The sequence below is a fragment of the Juglans microcarpa x Juglans regia genome, chromosome 2S (assembly GCF_004785595.1).
Source record: "Juglans microcarpa x Juglans regia isolate MS1-56 chromosome 2S, Jm3101_v1.0, whole genome shotgun sequence".
In the NCBI taxonomy this organism is placed as follows: Eukaryota; Viridiplantae; Streptophyta; class Magnoliopsida; order Fagales; family Juglandaceae; genus Juglans; species Juglans microcarpa x Juglans regia.
The window spans coordinates 86,845-111,901 of NC_054597.1; the positions used below are offsets into that span (position 1 = coordinate 86,845).

Here is a 25,057-nt window from a genome sequence, read left to right on the forward strand (position 1 = left end):
GTGAAAACGGTAACGTCAAGCAGTCCCCAAAAGAACATGCTTACCCAATGAAGCTATGATAAGTGCTCTACAAAACTGTACTTATCCGGTCTGCCGACAACCTAGTTCTTTACAATTGTGCCAACTAAGCATGAGCTTAGTTCGTTTCTTGTTTCGTCAGCCTGAATTTAGCAGGATCAACAAATATTATTTCAAAAGGGATTCCTACTGAGGCGATAAGCGTTGGTTGGTTGCCACTTTCTTTAGCGCCACATGCTTGTTTTGTTTCTTCAGATTTGTAAGCGATAGCTGCAACTTCTTACTTCGACTCATCAGCGCGTATTGGTCCTACTATATAACCTTGAAGAGCAATCTCGGCAGCTGCCATATGTGAAACTCCCGACCAGACAAAAATACCCACTAAACAAAACTACCCACCCAATGATGAAATCCCAATCTCATAAACAGCTTCACTGTGAGGTCTAATGACTACTAGTAATGCATAATCATCCCGACAATTCAGAGACCTCACAGACATACACGAAATGAAGTAATATGCACAGTACATGTCCATTCACAGACTTTTTTTTATTTTTTTGGAGATCCATTCACACTCTTGAATGCGTGACATCGTGTAAAATACATGGTAAATGTGACAATCTCATGCACATGTGAGAGAGAGAGAGAGAGAGAGAGAGTGATGCTTCCAAAACCTTATTTGACGCCTAGAGTTTACAAATATCAACGATAACAGAAATCTTTTCAAAAAATCAAGAGATAATAATGACCATCTGCCTCTGGCAATTTACAGTCCCAAAAATCAATGCTAATAAATAATAGAAGGAAAATTCCACTGAAAATGAAAAAAATACTTGGAACTATGAGAAATCTAGATTTTTTCCCTTCCCATAAATACCTCTCACTGCCCATGTAACATCTAGAGAGTAGAGATATATACATGCCGTTTGACTTGGCTCTTGTATAGGTTATGTACAAAAATCCATCTTGGATTTTGTATGCTTGGCCGACATGAATTTGAGTCAAACCTCGAAAGTCACATCCTAAACAAAGAAGTCCCGGCAGGTGCACTTTTGTAATAAGCATTTTCTTCTTGCCTTGTCATTCTAACCAAGCTCATGAACTGAAACATTATCCAAAAATAGGAAAGGATGTTCAAAATGGGAAAGACCGCAAGTAAGGTTTTCCCATTGGATCATTTAAAACAGAATTCTGATGTGGCAAGCTCATCCATCCAATATCATCAGACATCATGGAAGTAGCAGCTTCACGCCTGCTTAAGTAGTCTAGTGGATGTGACATTTGTTGTAGAACATTGTTGATCCTAGGAGTAAATGCACCCACCATTCCATAGTTCCTCGATGCAGTGAACTGCTCTGTGGAGCCCACCGAATCATAAGGGCCACTTGGACGCAACTGGATAGAATGAGGTAGAACTTGGAATATACTATGATCTGCACCACCTCCACTCCCCATGCTATTGCTCTGACTCTGGAGACTGGTACCATCCGAACCAGTCCACCCACCATGAACTTGATGCTCACCAGAAAACCAGTTCTGACTCGATGATTCCCCACTATTTAAGCCAGATTGGAGAGGTGATGGCATGCGGATGGTATTGACAGCCAAACCCTGCACAGTGACCTGTGACAAGTGTTCTTGCCTTGGGATCAAGTATCTAACGCCATCAGAGTATATGTTCCCCGGGATGTTTCTTGGCACATAAACCCCGTTCTGTCTCTTCCGCTCCTGCTCCTGGGAATGCCCAGGAAACTGACCATTTTCCACAGCCAAATTGTTTGGTGGATGGAATTCTAAACCCTTCTGTTTCTGCTCTTGATGGTAGGACAATATCCCCTGGCTCTTAAAGAGAGATTGAAGTAACTCATTACGGTCTTGGTTAGGATAAGAAATGAAGGAACATTCACCTGATTGTCTGTGCAAAAAATCTGTGTGTTCTACAAGCAAATTAGATTCCAGATCAATCAAATGAGCCCGTTGCTGGTCATTAACTTGTGAATGTTCAAGTGAAAACCCACTGGCAGCTGTGAATTCATGGTTTGCCGTGGAATCATAGTAAGATTGGGGCATGCTAACAGCTGGCCAAACAACTCCAGAAGTAAGAAGCATACCCTGACTGACCACATCAGCAGTGTTAAAATTTCCCGAGTACATGGTTTGATCATCATGACCATCATCTGACTTTGACATGATATCATTGTTTTCGGAATCCACGTCCACGATGTTGCCCTCATGGCCACCACTCTGAGAAGAAATCTGCTGTGGAGTCTGATTCTGGGGGGAGCCAGGAGTGGACTCTTGATTCTGTGCCAAGCCAGAAACAGAATCCTCATTCTGTGGTGAGCCAGGAGCAAACTCATTCTTGGGGGAGCCAGGAACAGACTCTTCATCATCTTCCACAGCAGACACATTTATCAATTCATCTTCATTCTGATCTTGAAGCATGCTCTCAAGGTTCTCATTATCCTCATCCTGAACGACAAATTGATAGGTTCAACACTATACCCTACGGAAAATTATTGATGTAATAAAACACAGAAAGCTCAATCAAGGATCTACTGGATAAATATATTACAATGACTTACATGCTCAGATATAGAAATAACAATAGCATACAATTGATAATAACAAATAACTAATGACAACAAAAGTAATAACAACAAAAACGACAAGGAAATAGGGCAAAGTCATAGACCTCCGTCAGAGATTTTCGCTTATCTTTCATTTCTTTCTCCAAAGAATTAGTGATTGCCCATCTTTGAAACTGTTTCTCTCTCCAGTTAGCATAGGCCAGTGGGAGAACTTTGTTTGCCAATTGTGACCTATAAACAAGGTCAGTCAACCATGAAGAAGGAGAGAACCAACAGTTTGCTGAAGTTTACAGAAGATATGTTCCCTTCACAAGACACTAACCAGTGGTGATGCAATTTCTTCTGCTCTTCTTCCACAAATACTTCATATGGTTGTACATGAAAGCTATCAATATTACCCAAAACACGATTAAGAGACCTAGACTGGATGCTCTTACCAGACTGCTTCATATTCTTGAAAAGTTCATGTTGCTTCTTGCTAATCTGAAATATATCATCAACGACGCTATCAGCAACAACCTTTGGGATATATGTAAAAAATAATTGGAAATATTTTAAAACCATAGTTATATTCATACAAAGCATATAACCCAGTTTACTTTCTATTTAAGGTATGGTCAATAATCATGTACGCAAGCTGACTATCTGGCTTTCCAAGTTTATCAACTTACCATATGTTAGACCAGACAACCACAAGAGTCTCTAAATTGGGCTGAAAAGATCATAAGAGACTTGCATGCAAAGTATAGGATGCTGAAGAAATAACTGGAAGGCAGTAAACAGTGTATTCATGATTAGCATTGCCTCAATTCTAGGACAAATCCACTTCCTATCCTCGTTTGTGGACATCCAAAAGGCAAATTAGTAATAAAAGAAATGACATGGATTGCTTTATTCTGTGAGGTGACTGATTAAGTGCCCTGCTGTCTTCCTTCCAAAATTTTGATACAAACTATGAAACATCAAGGAAAAACTAACCTTGAAATATGACATATAATTAGCACCATCGCTACAGTGGATATTATGCTTGTGTAGCTTGTCTCCATTTCTAGGTTTTGCTCCTAAATTAAGCACATCATCTGAAGTAATCCAAAGATTTTTACCTTCGTATTTCATAAAGCGTTCCTCAGACACCCTGGCAATCATTCTAATTCATAAGATTCTTGAACAAAACTGAATAAAAAGTCATCAGAACGAAACTGCCATGGCTCAGCATAGCTAATACAAGAAGACGATACAACCATGAGGCATAGTTAGTAGCACTGAACAAAAAAGCCCAATTCAACATAAATTGACTTGAAAGATGAGATACCAAAAATATCAATTTGCCAACTAAAGAAAGTTAGGAAAAAAAAACCATAATTGGCTCATCATAGCAGAAACAAAGAAAAGTAAGTCTCCAAGCACCTTGCCAAATAGGTAATAAAAAATACTGCCAAAGAAAAAAGGAGAATACTAAGTAAAAGGGGGTGTGCAAGAGCTGCACCAGTCCAGAGCATCAGTTATTTTTTCATTCTGTAAGGTATAAATATTTTAACACGCAAACTGTTTTGGAAAGACAAAAAACAAAGTGTCCGCCTGATGGTATTGTGCTGTGTTGCAGTGTTGCTGACGTCCCATGTCCAACCCCATGCCTCCTACAGAACCCCCCCCCCCCCCCCCCCCCCCCCCCCCCCCCCCCAAAAAAAAAAAATAAAATAAAAAAACCAAAAAATAAATAATAAATAATATATATATTTTTTATGACGGGAACCACCCCACGGCAGAGCCCTTGGGACTCGCCCATGGAACCTAAACCCCCGGGGAGACAAGCACAGCAACCCACCGCCATGGCCTCCCTCAAATCGCAATTTGATCCTAGGGGAAATTGAACCTGTGACATGGGGCTCAAGCACACAAGTTCACCTTTACCACTTGGTGACAGTATATATAAAGAGAAGAAGAAGTTAATCCGGGGTCAAATCGCTGGTTTTGAAAGTCACATCAATGGATTTTCAAAGAGTCTGCCTTCATATCCTAGTCTGCACTGAGGTGAGTTCAAACCCCAACCCCTGCCCCATGGTAATGTATCGTATGTAAAATTATGTAACATGATTAAAGGAGACCTTTTGGCATTTTTTATCTCATGCCCTTCAAATAAACTTCACGGACATTTGAGTGAATTAAAGAGCTGCTTTTGAACTCCTAGCTAAAGTAAAACAAGTCCATCTAATTGGGATAAAGATGAATTTGAACCTTATTCAACAGTAAAAGCTAAGAGAAAACTAAACAAATATATATTATCCGGAAAAAAAAAAAAAAAAAAAAACAGTATGGCACAAAATAACATGTTCACAACATATATCTTATCAATATTAGGCCTCCTCTCCAATTTTGCACTTTCAGGAACTTTAAACAGGTTATAAATTTTGTATACCTGTAGATTACATAAGTCAATAATTTATGTATTTTAGCCGATCATGAGTCTAGCTCTAGGATCAAAAGCTAGTTAAATGTTTTTTATCAGTAAAAAGCTAGTTAAATGTTACAACAAACAAGGCAAGAAAACAAGACTGTTGTGGGACAAAGAAATGAAATACAAATAAAATGGACCGTGTTTAAAGGTATACAACTATGAATTCTCAAACAGACATTCACTTTGCAACTAAGCATGACAGAGAGAAAAAGAGAAAAAGAAAGCACTGAAAGCCTTGTCAAGAGCAATCTCTCATCTTCTCATCCCACAAAACGAGCCACATTTAAATTTCATTTCAATCCACCTTGCTGAATTGGGAGCAAGGAGTTTTTTTCCTTTTCATTTGGATATGTACGGAAAAGCAAGTTCAAGCCAGAAGAAACATAGGATTCTGGTTTACATTCAACGCAAGGTCCAATTGGATATTTTATTGTCTTGGAGCTACATCTTAGATCGAGTCTTTGTATCATGTGCTTAGGTTATAACCTACTGTTTGACTTTGCTTTAGATCCTCCATACTTCTATTAGTTATGGCAATCAGCCAATTTGCAGATTTACTGGAATGAAGTAGCTTCCAGGTTTCTTTATAATTTTTCTCTCCAAATAATAACCCCAGTCCCAATGGGAAAGGTTTTCCGGCAGCCTACCATATCTTTGTAATCTGCCACTTTATTTAGAGACTAATCGAGAGATTTTCCAGCAGCTTTAGAAGCATAACCATAGACCTTCCAACATGAATCCATAACCCTAAATACCACAATGAGGGTGCTGAATTAAAGATCGGCATCGGATTTTCTGAAAGGCAATCCATCCTGCAGCAATATATATACATGAAAATATAGCTAATCAGGGAGAGCTTAATTACCTTTTTAGAAGTTCTGCACCCTTAATCACTGAGAAGTTCTGGTTATCACTACTACATACTTTGTCATCAGCCACCCCAGAACAAGATTCAGATGTAGCTGTGAAATCATCCTCAGGACCAGGATATATGTACTCATTTCCACGTGAGAGAATTATTCTGTCCAAACCATCTCTTGACCTGCTCAGACCACAAGAAAGAAAATGAAAATCCCACAAAAGAATCAGAGAGAAAGAGAGAGAAACAAGCAATATATTACAGAAACACTTTGAAAACCGAGAAAATGCAATATGATATCTCAAAAACCAAATCAAGGTTTAAAGCAACATCCCAGCAAGATTAACTCACATGCTGCATATTGATAGATATAAAAGAACCAATATGTATGCAGGTTTAACAACAATTTAAAAAGAGAATGAAATAATCATTTCACTATATTTTGAGAGCAATTACTTATAAAAAATATATATATATATATTTTGAGAGCAATTACATGTCAGTACCTTTGAAGAATGAAAGAAGACTGTAGATGAGCTCAAAGCCATGATGCTAAAAACTTATTGTTGTGTTTGGGTTTTGGCTCGAAGCCTCAAAATAGTTCAGGCCTTTCTAGTTATATTTTTTAATAAGTAAAATGATTATATTAATAGGAATAGGAATAGTCTTTGCCTTTGTAGTTATATCAATTCTATGTCCTCTTATTTTCACTCTTTTTCCTAGTAGGGAGCTTTCTCTTGTATAAACCCTGTGTACTTGGGTTGGACCCCTTTGTGCTTTTAATAACATTAACTGACTTGTTAAAAAAAATTCAATGTCATTAGACACCATTCAGGGGATTACCTTTACCGTAGAAACCATGGAAACAAACCTAGCCAACCAAGACTTAATCTGAAAAACTAAAGCCTCCAGCTCCACTAGCTTTGACTCCATGCTAGCCGTAAATTATCTAGTCCAAAAACACCAACTAATAATAGAAGGCGAGCATGGGCTTTCTAAAACACCTACTAATAGAAACAAAGGTGTTTGTTTTATCGTTGGAGGGTGGAAGCCATTTTTGTATCACTGAGAGGAGTAGAAGGTCACTAAGGAGATGGTGCTCAGTCATGCCGATGCTTGTTGGCTGGCGAATACAGTGGAAGAGTGCTCACAATCAGTGGGAAGGAAAGATTTTTACAAGACATATCGTGATGGGACCAAGCCTCTGTTTGCTCATAGGCGTTCTAATGCTTTCGGGCGTTACTTGGAAGTAACAGACTACGGTGGTAGTGGGCGTTGAGGTATTCTAGTTATCTCAGAAGGAATGGAAGGAAAGGGTTGAAAAAGCCTTTCTATGGAGATGAAGCATGCTTTGTCCATGCATATTCCGACAAGCAATGCTCCAGCGTTTGCTCTAAGTCAGGACATGGCGTTAGACAAGGGGAATGAGATGGGGAGGCAGGTCAAGTCATATGTAGAGGCTGTGATGGGTGGCGCAAGGAAAAGGGTGGCAATGCCCAATAGTATGGGCCACTCCTTGGTGTTATAGCAAAGCGAGAATGACAAAAAGGGATGCATAGCAGAAGAGCGTACCACTACTGCAGAAAAGTATGGTTGATGTGATGTATCAAAAAGAGGGGGTGGAGGTCTGTCCGAGGTCTGTCCAGCAGAAACTGAGGAGCAGGGGGTCCTGTTTGGTTTGAAAGAGGAACTTTTCGGTATGAAAGAGGAACTTGGCTTATTGAAGAAGGCAGTAGAATATCTTATTTGTAAAGTGGACATGGGCCTGGGCCTAGGCCTAGGCCAAGACCAATGTTATTCTGATAAAGGAAAAAGACAAGGTTGGAAATGTGCCGAATCCCCTCATGCCCAACCAACGAAAGGCCAAGATTGGTTTAGGCCGGATAGGCCCAACTCGCTCACCCAGAATGAAATGCAAACTAAAACGGATCGAGCCTTCCTTCAAAAAGGGTTCTACATCCAATTCTGGGCCTATTACGATGCCAATACACCGGCCAGGGGAGCCACAGATCTTTGTGCTAGCAACACCTGGGATTGTTTCCAACAACACCTGCGCCAAAAACCTAGCACCGGTACTGACTAAGGAGCCTATGCAGATGAGGAGGTTGACATTGAACAGTGAAACAGCAGGAGGGCCACTATACAGTGTGGTGGCACAAACTCGTGCGCCAGTGTTCTCTAGGCTGCCTCCCACCACCACTGCTGCGAAGGTGACATTCCCCGTGTCGGAGACCAAGACATTGCTTTAGTGTCTTGCAGATGAGAGGGTGGCAAAGTCACCAAGAGGCCGAAGCACTGCGAGATGCCACAGAAACTTACGCCAGAGACTTGTGCCGATGACCGACCTCTACGCCGTGCATTTGCCTATTCTGGTGCTGAAAAATGATTTTGTAGCCGAGAAACAGTTGTCTTCAATTATGAGTGTGGCATCAGTGGGTGAAACCTTGCATACGAGGGGGAAGGTCGAAATGGAAAGAACATTACTTTTATTTGAGTCTAACAAGGGAGGGGAGATACAACAGTTGCCAAAGATGGTGGCTGAAGTAGGGGTGTAATCGGTCCGGTCCGGTCTGGTTCGGTTTGGTCTGGGGTCACAAATCGAATATTTCAGTCCATCATTTTTCCGGACCAGACTGGATCGGACTGTTAACTATCAGTCTGGTTAGTCCATATGAGCTAGGAACATTTTTTCCTTTTTTCTTTTTTTGGTAGATAAATTAATACAAAAAATTAATTAAAATAATAAAATCAAAATTAAGTGAGCTCTTTAATGTGGATTATGTAACTAACTCTTTAAAAAAATAATTAATTATAATTATATTTATGATGTTAATAGTTACTAACTTAGTAATTTAGTAGAGTATGTATCTACATATAATAACATATATTATCATATGATTTATCATATGATATATTAGTTAATTGATAGCATATATTATTTTACATTTTATATGATCAATGGTGATAGATTAGAGAAAATTATATAATTAACTTATACAACTACTACATAAATAATATATTATATATATAAATATTTAAAAAATTTATATGTAACTGATTCGGTCGGTTTCAATCTGGTCCGGTCCAAAAAACCACACCCCGGGACCGGACCAAAAACTGAATTTTGGAGACACCATGGACCGGGAACGAGACCGAGTAGGGGCGAAGTCGGTCTGGACTAAAAATTTCACCCTAGGCCGAAGGGAGGGAGGATACAAGGAGGAGCAGGTCATCTGTTGAGGTGGAAGAACCCATTCCTCTAAACTCTGTTCATCCCAGTGAGTAAGATTGGCTAATTCAAAAAGCTATGGAGATTAAGCACTATGTAGGGATTACATGCGAGGGTTTTAAAGATGAATTCATGGCATTACTTACAGCTATAGAGACCGGGTACGCACAATCCAAATTTGATCCATCCCTTAATTCGACTAAAAAAGAGAGAGAGCGAACTCAAAAGGCTTACGTGGGCAATGAATGATGATGGTGGGGAGATCTCTAACTGGGGGTGTCTCAAGAGGAGGGTAAAGATGGTTGCTATTTGAAACCAAAAATAATATTTTTTATATAATTAATAAGATAATCTTATTCCAAGTAAATAGGCATAGTCCAATTACATAGGAAGTATACAAGAGAGTACACCTAATTACAAACTAGAGCAAGAAACGACTAAAGCCAATCATGAAAATTTCCATTCCCTACAAGAGCCTTAGCCCAAAAGCATATAGTGCTAAAGAAAAACCCCCTAAGTTCTCCCATCGAGCTACTATTCATCTAACTCTGTAAGCAGTACCTCCCATTCCTCTCCAACCATAAGCACCATATCAAGCACAAAGGGATCATCTTCCACACAGCTACATTACTTTGTCTCCCCACGAAACCTTGCCAACATGCAAAAAGGTCCACCACGTGCTTAGGCATCACCCAAGCAATACCCGTCCCATCAAAGATCTCATTCCACAAATCTTAGCCACCTCACAATGAAGAAAAAGATGGTCCTCTTTTTCTCAAATTATCCGTGGTTAAATTTTTCCAAGAGACCAACCAGCAGAAAAATGCAACCTTACTAGGCACCTTAGATCTCCAGATGCATTTCCAGGGGTAATCTTTGACACCATGACAGGTTAACGCCTTATAAAAAGAGCTGACCGAAAATCTGGAATTTTCATCATGTACCCACAGCAGACTACCCTCCCTACCCTGAGCAAACTTCAGGTCATATAATCTTCCAAAAAAATCAGAGACTTCAATTACTTCCCAATCATTCACATATCTAATAAATTCCACATTCCAAAGAAGCTTATTATTATAAAAATGAAAGGAATCAGCTACTGCAGCCCCTTGATCCCTAGCAATCCTAGAAAGATTAGGATAAACATGCTTAAGAGCTGAATCCCCACACCAAATATCATGCCAAAAATTAATCTTTGTCCCATCCCCCACTTTGTATTTAATATCTTTGACAAATTCCCCCCATCCCAACCAAATGGACTTCCACAAACCCACCCCATACGCACCTCTTCATTAGAACACCAACTCCCCCACATCCTCCCATATTTAACATCCACAATGTTTCTCCATAATGCATTCCTCTCAATATGATACCTCCAAAGCCATTTCCCAATAAGAACTTTATTAAAAGAGCCTCAAATTTTGCACCCCAAAACCTCCACTAGAGACCGGAAGACAAACTTTATTCCACCTAACCAAGTGAAACTTTCTTTCCTCACCATTACCATCCCACAAGAAATTTTGAAAAATCCTCTCTATTCTATTAGCCACCCCCATAGGCAAAGGAAAAAGAGAGAGGAAATATGTAGAAAGATTAGACAACGTGCTCTTTATCAAGGTAACTCTTCCGCCGTTTGACAAATATAACTTCCTCCAACCAGAAACCAAAAATAATATCATGGAATATAAGGGGGTTGAATGAGCATAACAAATGGCTCCAATCAAAAACTTACTTCGCCAATGGAAAGGTGATATTTTTTTATTACAGGAGACCAAGTTGGAATTCATTAGAAGAAACCTAGTCTGGAGTATATGGAGAGGGCAAAATGTGTGCATGTGTGGTCATACTTGCCATCTAATGGAGCATTCGGTGGCATCCTAATTATGTTTGATAAAAGGGTGGTGAAAAGGGTGGAGGAATGTGTGGGTGATTTCACTGTGGCTTGCTCTTTTACAAATTTAGAAGACGGTTTCCAATGGGTATTTGCTGGAGTTTATGGCCCTAATATTAATTCGGAGAAAAGGCCATTGTGGGAAGAATTGGTAGGACTTCTTAGTTGGTGGGAGTTACCAAGCTACATTGGGGGTAACTTCAATGTAACTCGCTTCCCAAGTGAAAGGTCGGGTGTGTCCCACATCACTCCCGCCATGAGGGAGTTTTCTGATTTCATTTCAAAACAGGAGCTTGTGGATATTCCATTAACGGGAGGAACATTTACTTGGTCCAACAATTGTGAACTCATCTTGGTCGAGGATTGATAGGTTTTTGTTAACTCCAGACTGTGAGTTACATTTTCTAGATGTAACTCAAAGAAGATTACCCAGATTATGCTTTGATCATTTCTCCATCATCTTAGAATGTGAAGCCATCCAAGGAGATAAAAATGTATTTTAAATTTGAGAATATGTGGCTTAAATCTGACCGTTTTGTAGATAGGATAAGACAATGGTGGTCTTCTTACTGTTTCCAAAGCTCTTCAAGCTTCATAATGGCAATAAAGTTAAAAGGGCTGAAACATGATCTGAAGCAATGGAATTATGGAATGAATAAATTTTTGGTCATTTTTTGCAATGTGACTCAACAACGGCACTCTCTCTTAGAGGAGTTACAAGGTTTGGAGGGCGAGGAGGAGGCAAGAACTCTCTCTGAATCCGAGAGAACTCGCAAGAGTTGGATAGTCACAGAATTTGAAAGGGTAACATTGATAGATGAGAGTTCTTGGAAACAAAAATCAAGGGTGCTATGGCTCAAGGAGGGAGACAAGTGCACGATGTGCTTCCATAGGGTGGCTAATTCTCATAGGAAGAACAACGCCATTTATATGTTGATAGTAGATGGAGTAGTTTCCTTGGATCAGCTAGTCATCAAGAACCACATCGCACCGTATTACCAACACCTCCTATCTGAACAGCACACCTACCAAAAGTAGATGGTTTAATTTTTTCAGCATTAGATCAACAATGTGCAAGGTGGCTAGAGAGGACTTTTGAAGAAGATGAAGTGTGCACAGTAATCTGTGGCATGGCTAGTGACAAGGCTTAAGGCCCTAACGATTCTACCATGAGCTTTTTTCAAGCTTGTTGGGAAGTGATCAAGGGTGACCTTATGTGGGTTTTTCAAGATTTTCATACTGATGCCAGATTTGAAAACAGTCTTAATGCTACTTTCTTAGCACTCATTCCCAAAAAAGGTGGGGTCCGTGGATGTAAGAGACTATTGCCCCATTAGCCTTTTGAATGGGATTTATAAGATTATTTCTAAAGTGTTAGCGAACAGATTGAGTACGGTAATGGAAAAGTTAATTTTGAAGCCGCAAATTCAGTCTTAATTGTAAATGACATTTTGAATGGACACTCAAATCTAGAGAACCTGGGTTACTTTGAAAATTATACATGGAGAAAGCCTAGGATCACGTCACCTGGAAGTTTCTACTTTATTTACTTGCAAGATGTGGATTTGGGAAGAAATGGCAAAAATGGGTATAGTTTTGCATCTCTACAGTTCACTTCTCTATCTTGGTGAATGGTTCACCGGCGGGTTCCTTCAACTTATCTTGTGGTTTGAGATAGGAGGACCCGCTCTCTTTTACTTTTTTTATTCATCATGGAAGCTCTCAGTAAGATGATTGTGGGTCTTGTGGAATGTGGTTTTCTCTACGATTTCTTGGTGGGGAATGGTGATTATGACTGCATTGATATTTCTCACTTGTTTTTTGTTGATGATACTCTCATCTTCTGTGGAACAAATCTCAGGCATATCCAATCTTTGAGGGTTGTACTTCTTTCTTTTGAAGTTGTCTCGGGTTCGAGAGTTCATCTCTCAAAATATGAATTGGTGATGGTGGGGGCTATCCCTAAAGCGGAGAATTTAACCTCTCTCTTGATATGTAAAGTATCATCTCTACCCCTGAAGTATCTCGACTTACCATTGGGTGCTTCCCCTAAATCAAAGAAGATTTGGAATGGTGTGATTGAAAAGGTGGAGTGTGAGGGTGGGCAGCGAGGCCCCCGCCACGCCCCGCCCCCTCATGGGCGGGCGGGCGGGCTACCCAGCCCACATTGCTTAAGAATGACTATTGTATTGCCTTGGCCTCTTATATAAAGGTTGACCTAGGAGGCCAAAACAATCCAAAATCAAACTCTAATGAGTTTAAGTTCTTTTTATATTTATAAATTTTAATTTATTATTTAAATTATATTATATATTTTGGTCTAAAAAAATATTTTTAGACCAAAAATTTTTTTTTTTAAACACAGTGTTGGCCTAGGAGGGGGGCGGGGGGGATGGGGTTTTTTCCCCCGCTCCCTAGACCGGGGAGGGGACGGTCCCCGCCCCCGCCTCCCTAGGGCAGGGGGCAGGGAAAAAACCCCAACCCCGGCATGGTGCAGGGCAGGGTGCGGGGGAGGGTACCCCCCGCCCCGCACCATGCGGATATCACCCCTATGGAGTGTAGATTGGCTTCTTGGAAAAGGTTGTACTTGTCTAAAAGTGGTAGACTCACTTTGATTAAAAGTATTCTTTCTAACCTACCCACCTATTTTATGTCTTTACTCCCGCCCCCCACAAAGGTTGCAAACCATATTGAGAAAGCTACAACGAAACTTCCTATTGAGTGGATTGGGGAAGAGTTCAAATTTCATTTGATAAATTGGTCAATTGTCTGTACTCCAATTTATGGGGGTGGATTGGGAATTTGTAACTTGATGAAGTTCAACCAAGCCCTATTGGGTAAATGGTTGTGGCGGTACCAACACGAAAATGGGGTCCTATGGAAGTCCATATAGATTCACAGTTAGGGAAGGCTTGGGGAGGATGGTGCTCGAATGAGGTACGTGACCCATATGGGTCGGTTTGTGGAAATACATCAGGAGGCATAGGGAGATCTTCCAAAGACATGAACATATTGTGGTAAGCGACGGTTCTCGTGTCAGATTTTGGTATAACAAACGGTGTGGTGAACGAAGCCTACAAGACACCTTCCCTGCCATTTTTGAGCTCACACTAGCAAAGGATGCAACGATAGCTTATCTCTTGGTCTTTTCTAGTGGTTCCCCTCAATAGAATGTAGATTTCATTAGGGCAGCCCAAGATTGGGAGTTTGAGACTATCACAGAGTTCTATGCGGCACTGTATTCCGTAAGCATGACCGAGGGTACCATAGATAAGATGAACTGGAGCCTCTCCAAGAAAGGTAGATTCACTGTCAGATCGTTTTACAAAGTTCTAACAAGCCCTAGAATGACCATGTTCCCATGGAAGAGTATATGGCAAACGAAAGTTCCTTCAAAAGCAGCTTTTTCATATGGCATCATTAGACAAGATGCTCACCATAGATAATTTAAGGAAACGCTGGGTAATGGTGTTGGACTGGTGTTGTGTGTGTAAGAAGAATGGTGGATCAATAGATCATCTACTTTTACATTGTGAAGAAAAAGCAGTCGGTTTCAGAAATATATCTCTCAAAAAACACATTCTTGCCACAATCATGCACCCATCGAATTTTGCAAAAAATATGATTGAAAATGACAATTATATAATTTAAAAAATGTGACAAGTATAACCTCCATAGTTTCTGCATTATTTCCTTTTCTAGATCCTTGCAATTTTCCCATCTCTCTTTCAACTTCAGTACGCATCCTATCATACTGCCACAAGAAAAATAAAAAATTTGAAACCGAAGAGCTCTAAACGAGGAAAAAAAACCCCAAACAACAAGATTAAATATAAAGCAAAAGAGATGCTTAACTTACTCATTATGATACTTCTGTAACTTTGAGTAATATATTTTTTTCTCAGCCTTTAAACACTGTTCCCGATGAAGAACTACATCAGGGTGAAGACTGCCAGAACAAAGTGAAGCACCCCTGCAAGCATATATGTTTCAGACACGTTCACGAAATTGAACTTGGGAGTTAGATTACAGAGCACATAAGGAACACTTCTTTTGAAAGCCAACCAAATATGGAAGTTCGCTTTCTGCTTTTCAGATTTCTATCTTTGAGACTAAAGTGCAATAAGATTGCAGCCATAGCATTTTAGAAACTAATAGCAGTTCAGGCCCATAAAAGATGCCATCGAAATAATGGAAAGCTAAATACAACTTCGGTGGAAATACACCATTTCCATCAACAGAGTGCAAAATGAGGAAACAATACAAACAAAAGGCTGAAGTTACATGGTTACAAAGATGAGATGAGATAAAAGTTGAAAGTTGAATAAAATATTTTTAGAATATTATTTTTTAATATTATTTTTGTTTTAAAATTTGAAAAAGTTGAATTGTTTATTATATTTTGTGTGAAAATTTGAAAAAATTATAATGATTAGATGAGATGAGATAGTTTCATCTGTGTAACCAAACCAGGCCTAAATTTCCTGGGTTATCTTCTCCTAAATGAAGATTGGCATTAAAATGCAAAGTTGAATTTCTTGCGTCTTTTGAATGAAAAAATTATTCTTCAATTTCACCTAGTAAGAGAAAAAGGTGACAAACCCAATGAGCCAGCCTACAATGATCATTACTACTAGTCCTTTGTACTATTGGATTTCTTTTGTAATTGCCACCTAGAAGATACTTTCCCAAAAAATGAAAAAAAAAAAAAGGTGCTATATTCGAATTAATAACATAATCTGGATCTTTAAATTTGAATAGTTAGCCAGAGGAAAATAACCGATCCATGCACAAAAACTCAAAACACATTCAGAACTATAAAAAAATTCAAGCATTCTAAAAAGTACATCTACAAACAGGTGTCAGTAAATTAATAATAGTTAAGCCTTTTTTTTTTTATAAGTAAGAAGTAATTGCATTGATAAAGATAGACATAGTCCAAGTACACCGGAAATATACGTATGAGTACACCAAATTAAGAACTAGAAACTGTTACAAGAAAGTTATGGAAGCTGAGACCATTTAACTCTAAAGAAATGGCCCACATAAATAAAGTCTTCCAAAAAAAATCTCCTAAATTCCTCCGAGGAACGTTCATGATCCTCAAAAAGTCTATCATTTCTTTCTCTACAAATACACCAGAAAATACAAATAGGAGCCATCTTCCACACTGCTGCATTCTGCGGTGTCCCTGTGATCCCTCTCCAGCTAGCTAGTAGTTCCACCACCCTTCCCGACATTACCCAAGCTAGTCTCATACTGCTGAAAAAGTAATTCCATATGTCCCTTGCAAAATCACAATGTAAGAGTAAATGGTATACCGTTTCTCCGCTATTTCTACACATACAACACCAGTCCATAATTATAATTCCCCTCCTTCTTAGATTATCAATGGTTAGGATCTTCCATAGAGCTGCTGTCCAAACAAAGAACGCAGCCTTGGGAGGTGCTTTACTCCTCCATATGTTCTTCCACGGAAAATTGGGCCTAGTTTAAGCTTAAAGTATGTCATAGAAAGAGCATACCGAGAATTTCCTTTTCTTAGAAGGTCTCCATTCCATCGTGTCTTCAGCTGGAACCCCAACAATGATGTTATACAGCAGGTTGAAGAACTCCTCCAGCACACTCACTTCCCAATCTAGTGCCTCCTTAGTGAGGTTGATATTCCACACCTGTGAACCATGACTAATTACCCTCACATCAGCCACCATAACTTCCTTAATCTAGTGCAATTTTGAAAATATTAGGATAAGCATCCTTAAGAGCTGAATCTCCCACCCACACATCATCCCAAAAGCTAATTCTGCTGCCATCCCCCAAACACAGCCTAGTGTTACTCAAATAATCCCCCCACCCTTGCCTTATATACTTCCACAACCCAACACCATAAGCCCCACTCCCCTCATTAGAACACCAACCCCCCCTTGCTCTCCCATACTTCGCATCAACACCCCTTTCCATAAGGCTTCTCTCTCATAATTATAACTCCACAATCATTTCCCTAATAGAGCCTTATTAAAGAACCTAACATTACAGACCCCCAACACTATCACTCAAAGGAGTACACACTCTATCCCAACCAACTAGATGAAATTTAAACTCATTACCTAGACCACTCCACAGAAAATCACATTGGAGTTTCTCAATCCTAGATGCAATGTTTGCCAGAAGGGCAAATAAAGACAAGAAATATGTGAGAAGGTTAGATAGAGTGCTCTTTATAAGTGTGATCTGCCTCCCTTTCGATAAGTATAACATTTTCCACCCAGCCAACCTATGCTCTAATTTCCCTAACACCTCCTCTCAAATTGTCTTGGCTTTGAAAGTTGCTCCCAACAGAAGACCAAGATACTTCAATGGCAGTGAAGAAACCACACAACCCAATATGTTGGCCAATCCTCTATTGTTTCTTACCTCACCCACCGCAACCATCTTTGTTTTAGCAAGGTTTATCTTTAATCCAGATGCCGCTTCAAAACATAGTAAGATGGTCTTCAAAGATTGAATATGTCCTGCCTTATCCTCACAAAACAGCAACGTATCATCTACAAACAAGAGATGAGAAATAGAGGTGGAGCCATGGTTGGCAGCCCCCGCTGAAAATCCTGAAAAAAATACCCCTCTACAGCAGCCAACACCATTCTACTAAGAGCTTCCATCACAAGAACAAAGAAACCCACAGGATCACCAGTTACCAAAACCGAGAAACGAGCCGTTGACACATAATGCTTCATCCACCCCCGTCATCTTTCCCCAAAACCACATCTACTTAATGAATAAAACAGAAAATTCCAATTGACGTGGTCATAGGCCTTCTCTATATCCAGTTTACATAAAATACCCCATGCTCCCGATATAAGCATGTTGTCCAAGCATTCATTAGCTATAAGAACCGAATCCAATATTTGTCTACCTCTCACAAATGCATTTTAGGACTTAGAAATAATCTTATCCATAACAGTGCTCATCCTATAGGCAAGAACCTTAGCAATTATCTTGTACATACTGTCCACAAGGCTAATAGGCCTGAAATCTTGCACCTCTATTGCACCAACCTTTTAGGGACAAGTGCATAAAAGTAGCATTTAAACTTTTCTTAAATTTTTCAAACAAAAAAAATTCCTGAAAAACCTGCATAACCTCCCCTCCCACCACCTCCCAACAAGTCTGGAAAAATGTCATGGTAAAGCCGTCCGGACCCGGTGCTTTATCCTTATTCATTTTTCTGATTACTAGTCTTACCTCTTCCTCTTCGAATGGTCTCTCTAACCAAACCATACTATTTTGATCAATGGCCTCAAAAGCTAGACCATCTATTCTTGGTCTCCATGCATAAGGTTCCGTCAACAATTGTTCAAAATGTCCAGCAACATGATCTCTAATTACTACTTGATCTAATGATAAACCTCCATCAATAGTCATGGACTCCACGTCATTAAACATCCTATGTGAGTTTGCAACTCGATGAAAAAATTTTGTACATTTATCCCCTTCCTTATGCCACAATGCCCTTGACTTTTGCCTCCACGAGATCTCCTCCATTAATATCAACCTTTCTACCTCTGAGACAACTTGGCATTTGCATTCATTCTCATCTTCTACACCCTCCAATCTTTGCAATTCTTGTAGGAGATTCTTTTTTTGTAATGTTACATTACCAAATACCTATTCATTCCATGTCTTCAAATCCACCTTCAAAGCTTTCAATTTTCTAGCTAAGACCTTGCTCGGGGTGCCCTCTAGTTGATATGAATCCCACCATTGCCTAACCACTTCCACAAACCCCTCCGCTTTTAACCACATATTCTCAAATTTGAACCGTCTTCTACCCCATGGAATTCCTCCACAATCTAACACTATGGGAAAGTGATCAGAGCATACCTGAAGAAGTCTTTTCTGACATCATTATGGTAATTGTGTTTCCCATGAAGGAGAAATGAGGAATCTGTCCAGCCTTGACTAGACTTGGTTGTTAGACCAAGTATAGTCACCTCCCATGAGGGTAAGTCCATGAGTTCTAGTTCAAATATTAAATCCGAGAATTCTACCATAGCATGATTTTGTCGCCCCTCCCCCAATCTTTCCCTGGAAAATCTTGTCACATTGAAAGCCCCATCAATACACCAAGTAACATCACACCAAGTACATAAGCATGCCAACTCATCCCAAAGCAACCGTCGTTCACTATCCAAATTAGGGCCATAAACCCCAGCAAAGGCCCATTCAAAACCATCTAAAGAATTTTTAAAGGAACACCCCATCGAGTATTCTCCCACAAATTTATCAATGTTCTTCACCACCCTCTTGTCCCACATAACCAAAATTCCACCCAAAGCCCCCTTTGAAGGTAAGTATGAGTGTATGACCATCCTACATATTGGCAACTCCAAATACTCCAAATAGTTCTTCTTGTAATAATCTTCAACTTTGTTTCCTACAAACAAATAATATTCATCTTCCATTGTCTTAAAAGACCTTATTCGGAGGCATTTATTTATTTCATTCAACCCCCTAACATTCCAAATCAGAATTTTGGGCTTCATTTATCAACTATTCCAGCCCTCCCTTTATTCCTACCACAACTTGCAATCCCCTCCTTTCCATCATAGTTAATGGACCAATCGAGCTGCTTCAACTCCCTACTTCTTTTTGGCCCTGCTCCCTGTTGTAGATGGCCTGCCTCAATGGCTATTAACAAAGCCCTAAATTGATCAACATATCCCTCACACGAAATCCCTACCACACTCTACAATTCATCCACCTTTTTTATTACCCAGTCAGTAGGTAGAGGTGGCATGATACATATCGGTGAAGGATCCTCCCCTGTGGACTCCCCCCCTAATGTGGATGGCTCAAAAAGGATCAGAGAACCTTCCCCTTCCACCTCCCCCTTCTCCATTTCCTTCCCCCTCTCCAGAACCACCAACCACCAAGCTCTATGGCAACCCAGGACTCACCGACATGTTTTGTGGTTCACATTGTGCATCTAGAAATTCTTCACCGACGTATCCCATCCCTTTACCTCCTTCGTTGTTCCCCAAAATTTCCCCATCTTTGAATTCTAACACTTGAAAATCCATCACAGACGCTATCGGGTTGCAGATTTCGAATACTCCCTCTTCCTTCTCCGGCGATAGCACCGGCTCTGACACACCACCAAAAGACTCGCCAAGTACCGGCGACAATTTCTGTGCGAGTGGTGGCACCGTCGAACCAGGCGTTGGCGCCATCATACTAGCCCCCCCCCCTCCCCCCCGGGTGTTCCCCGATACGCCAAAACTCACATTTCGGCCCACTGGCTTCCAAACCCGTATCAGGCCTTTCCCCAAGCCCGGCCCTCCCGCAAGCCCAAACTCCTATCTCTTCTTTGAGCCCAACCCCTCAAACCAACCTTCAACAGGCCCGTCCCCTTGGCCCAAGCCCAACCCCACTCCCTTAACTCCCTCAACACACCGTTTTGATCCCAGCTATTTATCCTCCAACACACCCCGTATCACTCCCTCCCCTTTAGCTTCCTCTACAAACCATATCAATCCAACTAAGTTGGTCTGCATTTCACTCAACTGGTCTTGCATCTCTAACAAAGCCTGAAGTAAGTTTTCCTTATTAAGGCCAACATCTCCTCTGCCACCACCCCCTCTACACTTCTCCTCTGCAAATATAGCGACAACATGCCTCTTAACAAGGCTAGCAACAGGACCTCAAGCACTGGGATTCTGCAGAGCCTCCATATATGAACTTTTTGAAGGTTGAGATGCCGACATCGCTGCCATCGTCGTTGGAGGTGTCGACCCAGTTACACAGCCTTCTCTGCCTGCCTCCCTCAAAACCTCCACCAGTTTTGTCCATCCCCTCCCATCTCTGCCTTCAGGAATGAGAATACAATTTCTCTGACCCCCCTGTTTGTATTCCACCATCGCCATGAAAGCCCCTTGGAGTTAGAACACTTTTGGGCTATGAAGCCCATGTCTCCTTCTTGGTGAGCTGTATAAAACTCCCTCCTTCCCACCTTCAAGCAATCCTCCAAAGCTTTAGTGAACCACCATGCCATGGCTAACTCCAAGTGAAGGCTTTTCACCAACTTCCACCCCCTTTCTGTAATGTGCACCCATCGCCCAGCTCTAACTACCTCAAAAGACTTAAGATCAATAGTAAGAACACTCAACATGCTCGTGTCCCTTCTCATACTTGCAATAATCACTCACTTAGCCTCCCATGAACAACATCACCAGCCAACAAACGATAAAAGAAAAGTGTACGGAGAGAAAATAAGGAGGAGAGAGAAAATACAATAAAATAAAATAAAATGTTAAGCCATTTAACATTCATCACCAACACATTGTATGCAAGCACATACACGCACATGCAAGCACAAGTATATACATAATGAGGTTTATATGTATATAATTTTCCATTTAAGGCCTCATTTGGTTACACAGATGACATGAGAATAATAGTGAGATACTTTGTAAATAGTAATAAAATGGTTTGAGTTATGATGTTTTATTGGGTTTTGGGAAATGAGAGAAAAAAAGTTGAATATAAAAAGAATAAAAAGTTAAAATATTGTTAGAATATAATTTTTTAATATTATTTTTGTTTTGGAATTTGAAAAAATTGAATTGTTTATTGTGTTTTGTTTGAAAGTTTGGGAAAGTTATAATGATTAGATGAAAATTTGAAATTGAAAAGTATATGTTTGAATAGTGTTTGAATGTTGAGATGAGAAGAGAGGGGTTAAAACCATCTGTGAAACAAACGAGGCCTAAGAATACTTGCCCATATATATTTTTTTTTATTGACACTGGGTGTCCGAAAACAAAGTCTTGACTTACCCATATATTACAAGTATTTGATAATGAGACCTTGTTTCTAAAGAGAAAACAGTTCAATTACTTAAAATAGAATATCACATATGATTACTTGCCATTTAAGAAACGGGTTTCCAAAGTGAAAGTTATCCCCTGCGACCAATGCCTGCACAACTTGTTGGGGCTCTAATCCTCTAGGTAGAAGCTCCGCGAGAAAGTTTCTCTCATTCTCTGATAGATGACTCTGCCAAACCTGTAATAAGTTCCGCACAAAATACATAAAGCAGTCTCAAACTAGAAAAACATTTCTAAGTATCATAAAGGTACCTCATAAGAGAGAACATGTGTCAAATTCTCTAACTCAAAAATTTCTTGAGGAATAGCAAATACATCTGCTAAGATGTTCTGATGATGAGGAATAGAATCATTAAATGGCCTCAAATATCTCCAACTTATGCTAATTTGTTCCCTTTTAGCAACAATCCTTTTTTGATTGTCATCCCACTCAAGAGAAATATGAGATTTCATGTTTGAGTCATTATGTGGCAATTCTAAATTCTTCCTTCTCACTCCATGCTGCTGCCTAGAACTGGAACTTCTAATGCTCACACCAAGTAATCGTTTTCTCCGCTGATCAGCCGCCATTGGCAAAGATGTAAACAAAATATGTGGCAGGAATTTACACCAACATAATGTAAAATAATGTCTTCATCATCCTTAACGCATACTTTTTCCCCCTATACAACCTGAAACAATCATATATTAGAGAAATATGTCAAATACTGTAAACAATCAACCACATATAAGCCCAAGAAGTTGCAAAATGAGTGCCCCCGCCCCCCTTTTTTTTCCTTTCTGACCTATTTAGTGTAAAATATGAGATATCTTAATCATTGCTTGCATTCATTGCATTATGCTGAGAAAGTCAGTGTAATAGAATCATTGTAATCTAAGGCCCAACAAAACAGAATGAACAATGTCGAGCACTCCTTAATATGAAGAAAATTACCATTAGATCTGTGGGGAGGAATCCATGCTAATTTAGATCAATGATTGGATCATATTCACTTTTAATTTTTTGATAGGGTCAGTAATTCCTCAATAATGTCGCCCACTATTTTTTTATATAAGAGAAACTTTCTTGATAGAATAAAGGCATAGCCCAAGTACACAATAAGTATAATGCCCCCCACTATTGCATACATCATACAGCAATTCAATGATAATCAGATGATTAGGGATTACTTCCATATAGATAATTCTATATTAATAGATTGATTAACTATAGGTGGAATACAGAGTCAACTGACTAAGATGGCTCCTCACTCTTACATAAAACAATTTTTTGGCAGGATATTTATCACGGCGAGCAAATGCACACCATAATGAGATTTGAACAATATTATTTCCAGAAAGGACACATTGAACCTCATGGAGCAAAGAGAGATTTAACACCTAGTAACTGCATTATTCAAAGAAGAAGAAACCGTGATTCTGCTGTAATCCCAGCAAAACATTAGGCCATCTTTCTCATAATTGTAAAGCCGAGAAGGAGATTGGGTTGGAGTCAGAAGTAAACTCGAACGGCATTAACAACACTGCATCTAACAGCCCCGGGAATGAGGCTGTAATCATCAAGAGCAGCGTCCATCACCATCTCCGTGCTGGGTTTGATTGTAAATTTGAGATAAGAATAATCCTTAAATATCAGCAAAACTAATAAAGAACAACATCAGCATTCCTACACATTACCACCCCAAGTTCCCAAATTGACCAATCAGAGCTCCGTCAGACAAACAGTAGGCAGTTCAAAATCACTGTTTACAATGCCGTCCATAAATTCGCAATCATAAAAAGAAAAATCAACTTATAAACCCCAAACCACGTGATAGACATAACCAATGCAACTAACAGGGGTCAGTGTCCAGTTTTGGACTCTAAGAACAAGTTTCGAGAAATAATGACCATCCAAAGTACGGTATGGAAGAAGCTGAAGCACAAGTATTGTGACCCCTTCAACAATAATAATTTCTTTTAAAACAAAACTAAAAAGGAAGACAGCAACATATTCAAAGCTTCTATGGGCATCTTCAGCGACAACAAAAAAACTAAAAACTAAAAAACAAAAGAAAAGAAAATAGCGCTTGGAAGGACAAAGAATAAACCTTTCCCCAGTAGAATTAGATTTCAGAAAGAAACAAACTTTGTCAAGTGCTAACGCGAAAAGTACTTGTATGACAAGGAAACAAATAGGAAAACTCTTCAAGTCATTGAAATTGGAATAGAAAACCCTAGAAATTGAAACGAACGATACAATTAGCTGTGATATTCTCCAACGCTGTTCTCAGAGGAAAGGGCGTAAGAAACTGGAGTCCACGGATTTCACGCGAATCTTTGAGATTTCGGCCTCCACCCCACCAATATGCTGAGGGCAAACGTAGGAGTAACGATAGACAGAAAAGGCTTGGGTATTATCCGGTTGGTTATGGGAAGGAGAGAGCGTGTGGGAAGGGGAGAGAGAGAGAGAGAGACGCACTCGCAGACGCACACGCGCAACACGATGGAGTGGGAGTAGGGAGGGGACAGAGTGCTGGAGAATCTGAATCAGACGAGTTTGTGTGGTTTATCTCAACCGTTAAGGTTTACATTGAATAGTTTACTTGGCGCTCAAGGGCGCGGCTTAGCTCTGGGCCATGACTTTTTTCTTCTTTTTTTCATCATCTATCTATCTATCTATCATCGCAACGCAAACTTCGTTAATTAAACGATGAATGTTAAAGGACATCCCCTATACCTGTTACATCCTCTTGTAAACATAAAGCCCCTTTGGCCAAACAGTGAGCCCCTTTATTAGCAAATATTTTTTTTTTTTCTGATCAAGCCTGCTTTCATAAATAAGATGAAAATTACAAGCTAGTAAGGGAGGATCATTCCCGCTGTCAATATGTAAAATGTAAAAATGTAGTTTTTCTATGGGTATGCTACCTAAAACAAGGTTTGTTGCTGCTCATTGTAACACCGAGTGCGCACATCAATTTTGATATTGATCTATTTTTCTAATACTCCTGTTGTTATGATTTTTCAACACTTGAGCAATGTCTTCAATAATGAGATTAATTTTCCAAACAGTCAATTCACCTTGGATTGCCGAAATCACTGCCTGTGCATCTCTTTCTAGGATTGTTAAAGCCTTTTGTGATTGT

The 25,057-nt window shown here is 39.8% G+C and overlaps 1 protein-coding gene across 4 annotated transcripts; it reads right to left on the minus strand.

Moving 5' to 3' along the window:
* Window positions 1-1,073: 1,073 nt before the first annotated feature.
* On the minus strand, window positions 1,074-24,549 carry LOC121252922. Of its 4 annotated transcripts, XM_041152771.1 has the most exons (11): window positions 24,169-24,549; window positions 23,310-23,518; window positions 22,182-22,600; window positions 21,971-22,119; window positions 14,903-15,016; window positions 14,714-14,797; window positions 5,930-6,106; window positions 3,588-3,744; window positions 2,932-3,092; window positions 2,714-2,840; window positions 1,074-2,490 (listed from the first exon to the last, which is right to left on the minus strand). In XM_041152771.1, exons 3-11 carry the CDS (start codon window positions 22,497-22,499, stop codon window positions 1,153-1,155), a joined length of 2,625 nt encoding a protein of 874 aa, XP_041008705.1. In that variant the 5' UTR covers window positions 22,500-22,600; window positions 23,310-23,518; window positions 24,169-24,549; the 3' UTR covers window positions 1,074-1,152. The 4 variants fall into 4 exon arrangements, with proteins under 4 accessions (XP_041008705.1, XP_041008704.1, XP_041008707.1 ...); XM_041152770.1 differs by lacking the exon at window positions 23,310-23,518; XM_041152773.1 differs by lacking the exon at window positions 23,310-23,518 and having other exon boundaries at window positions 21,971-22,107; window positions 24,169-24,548.
* Window positions 24,550-25,057: the final 508 nt, after the last annotated feature.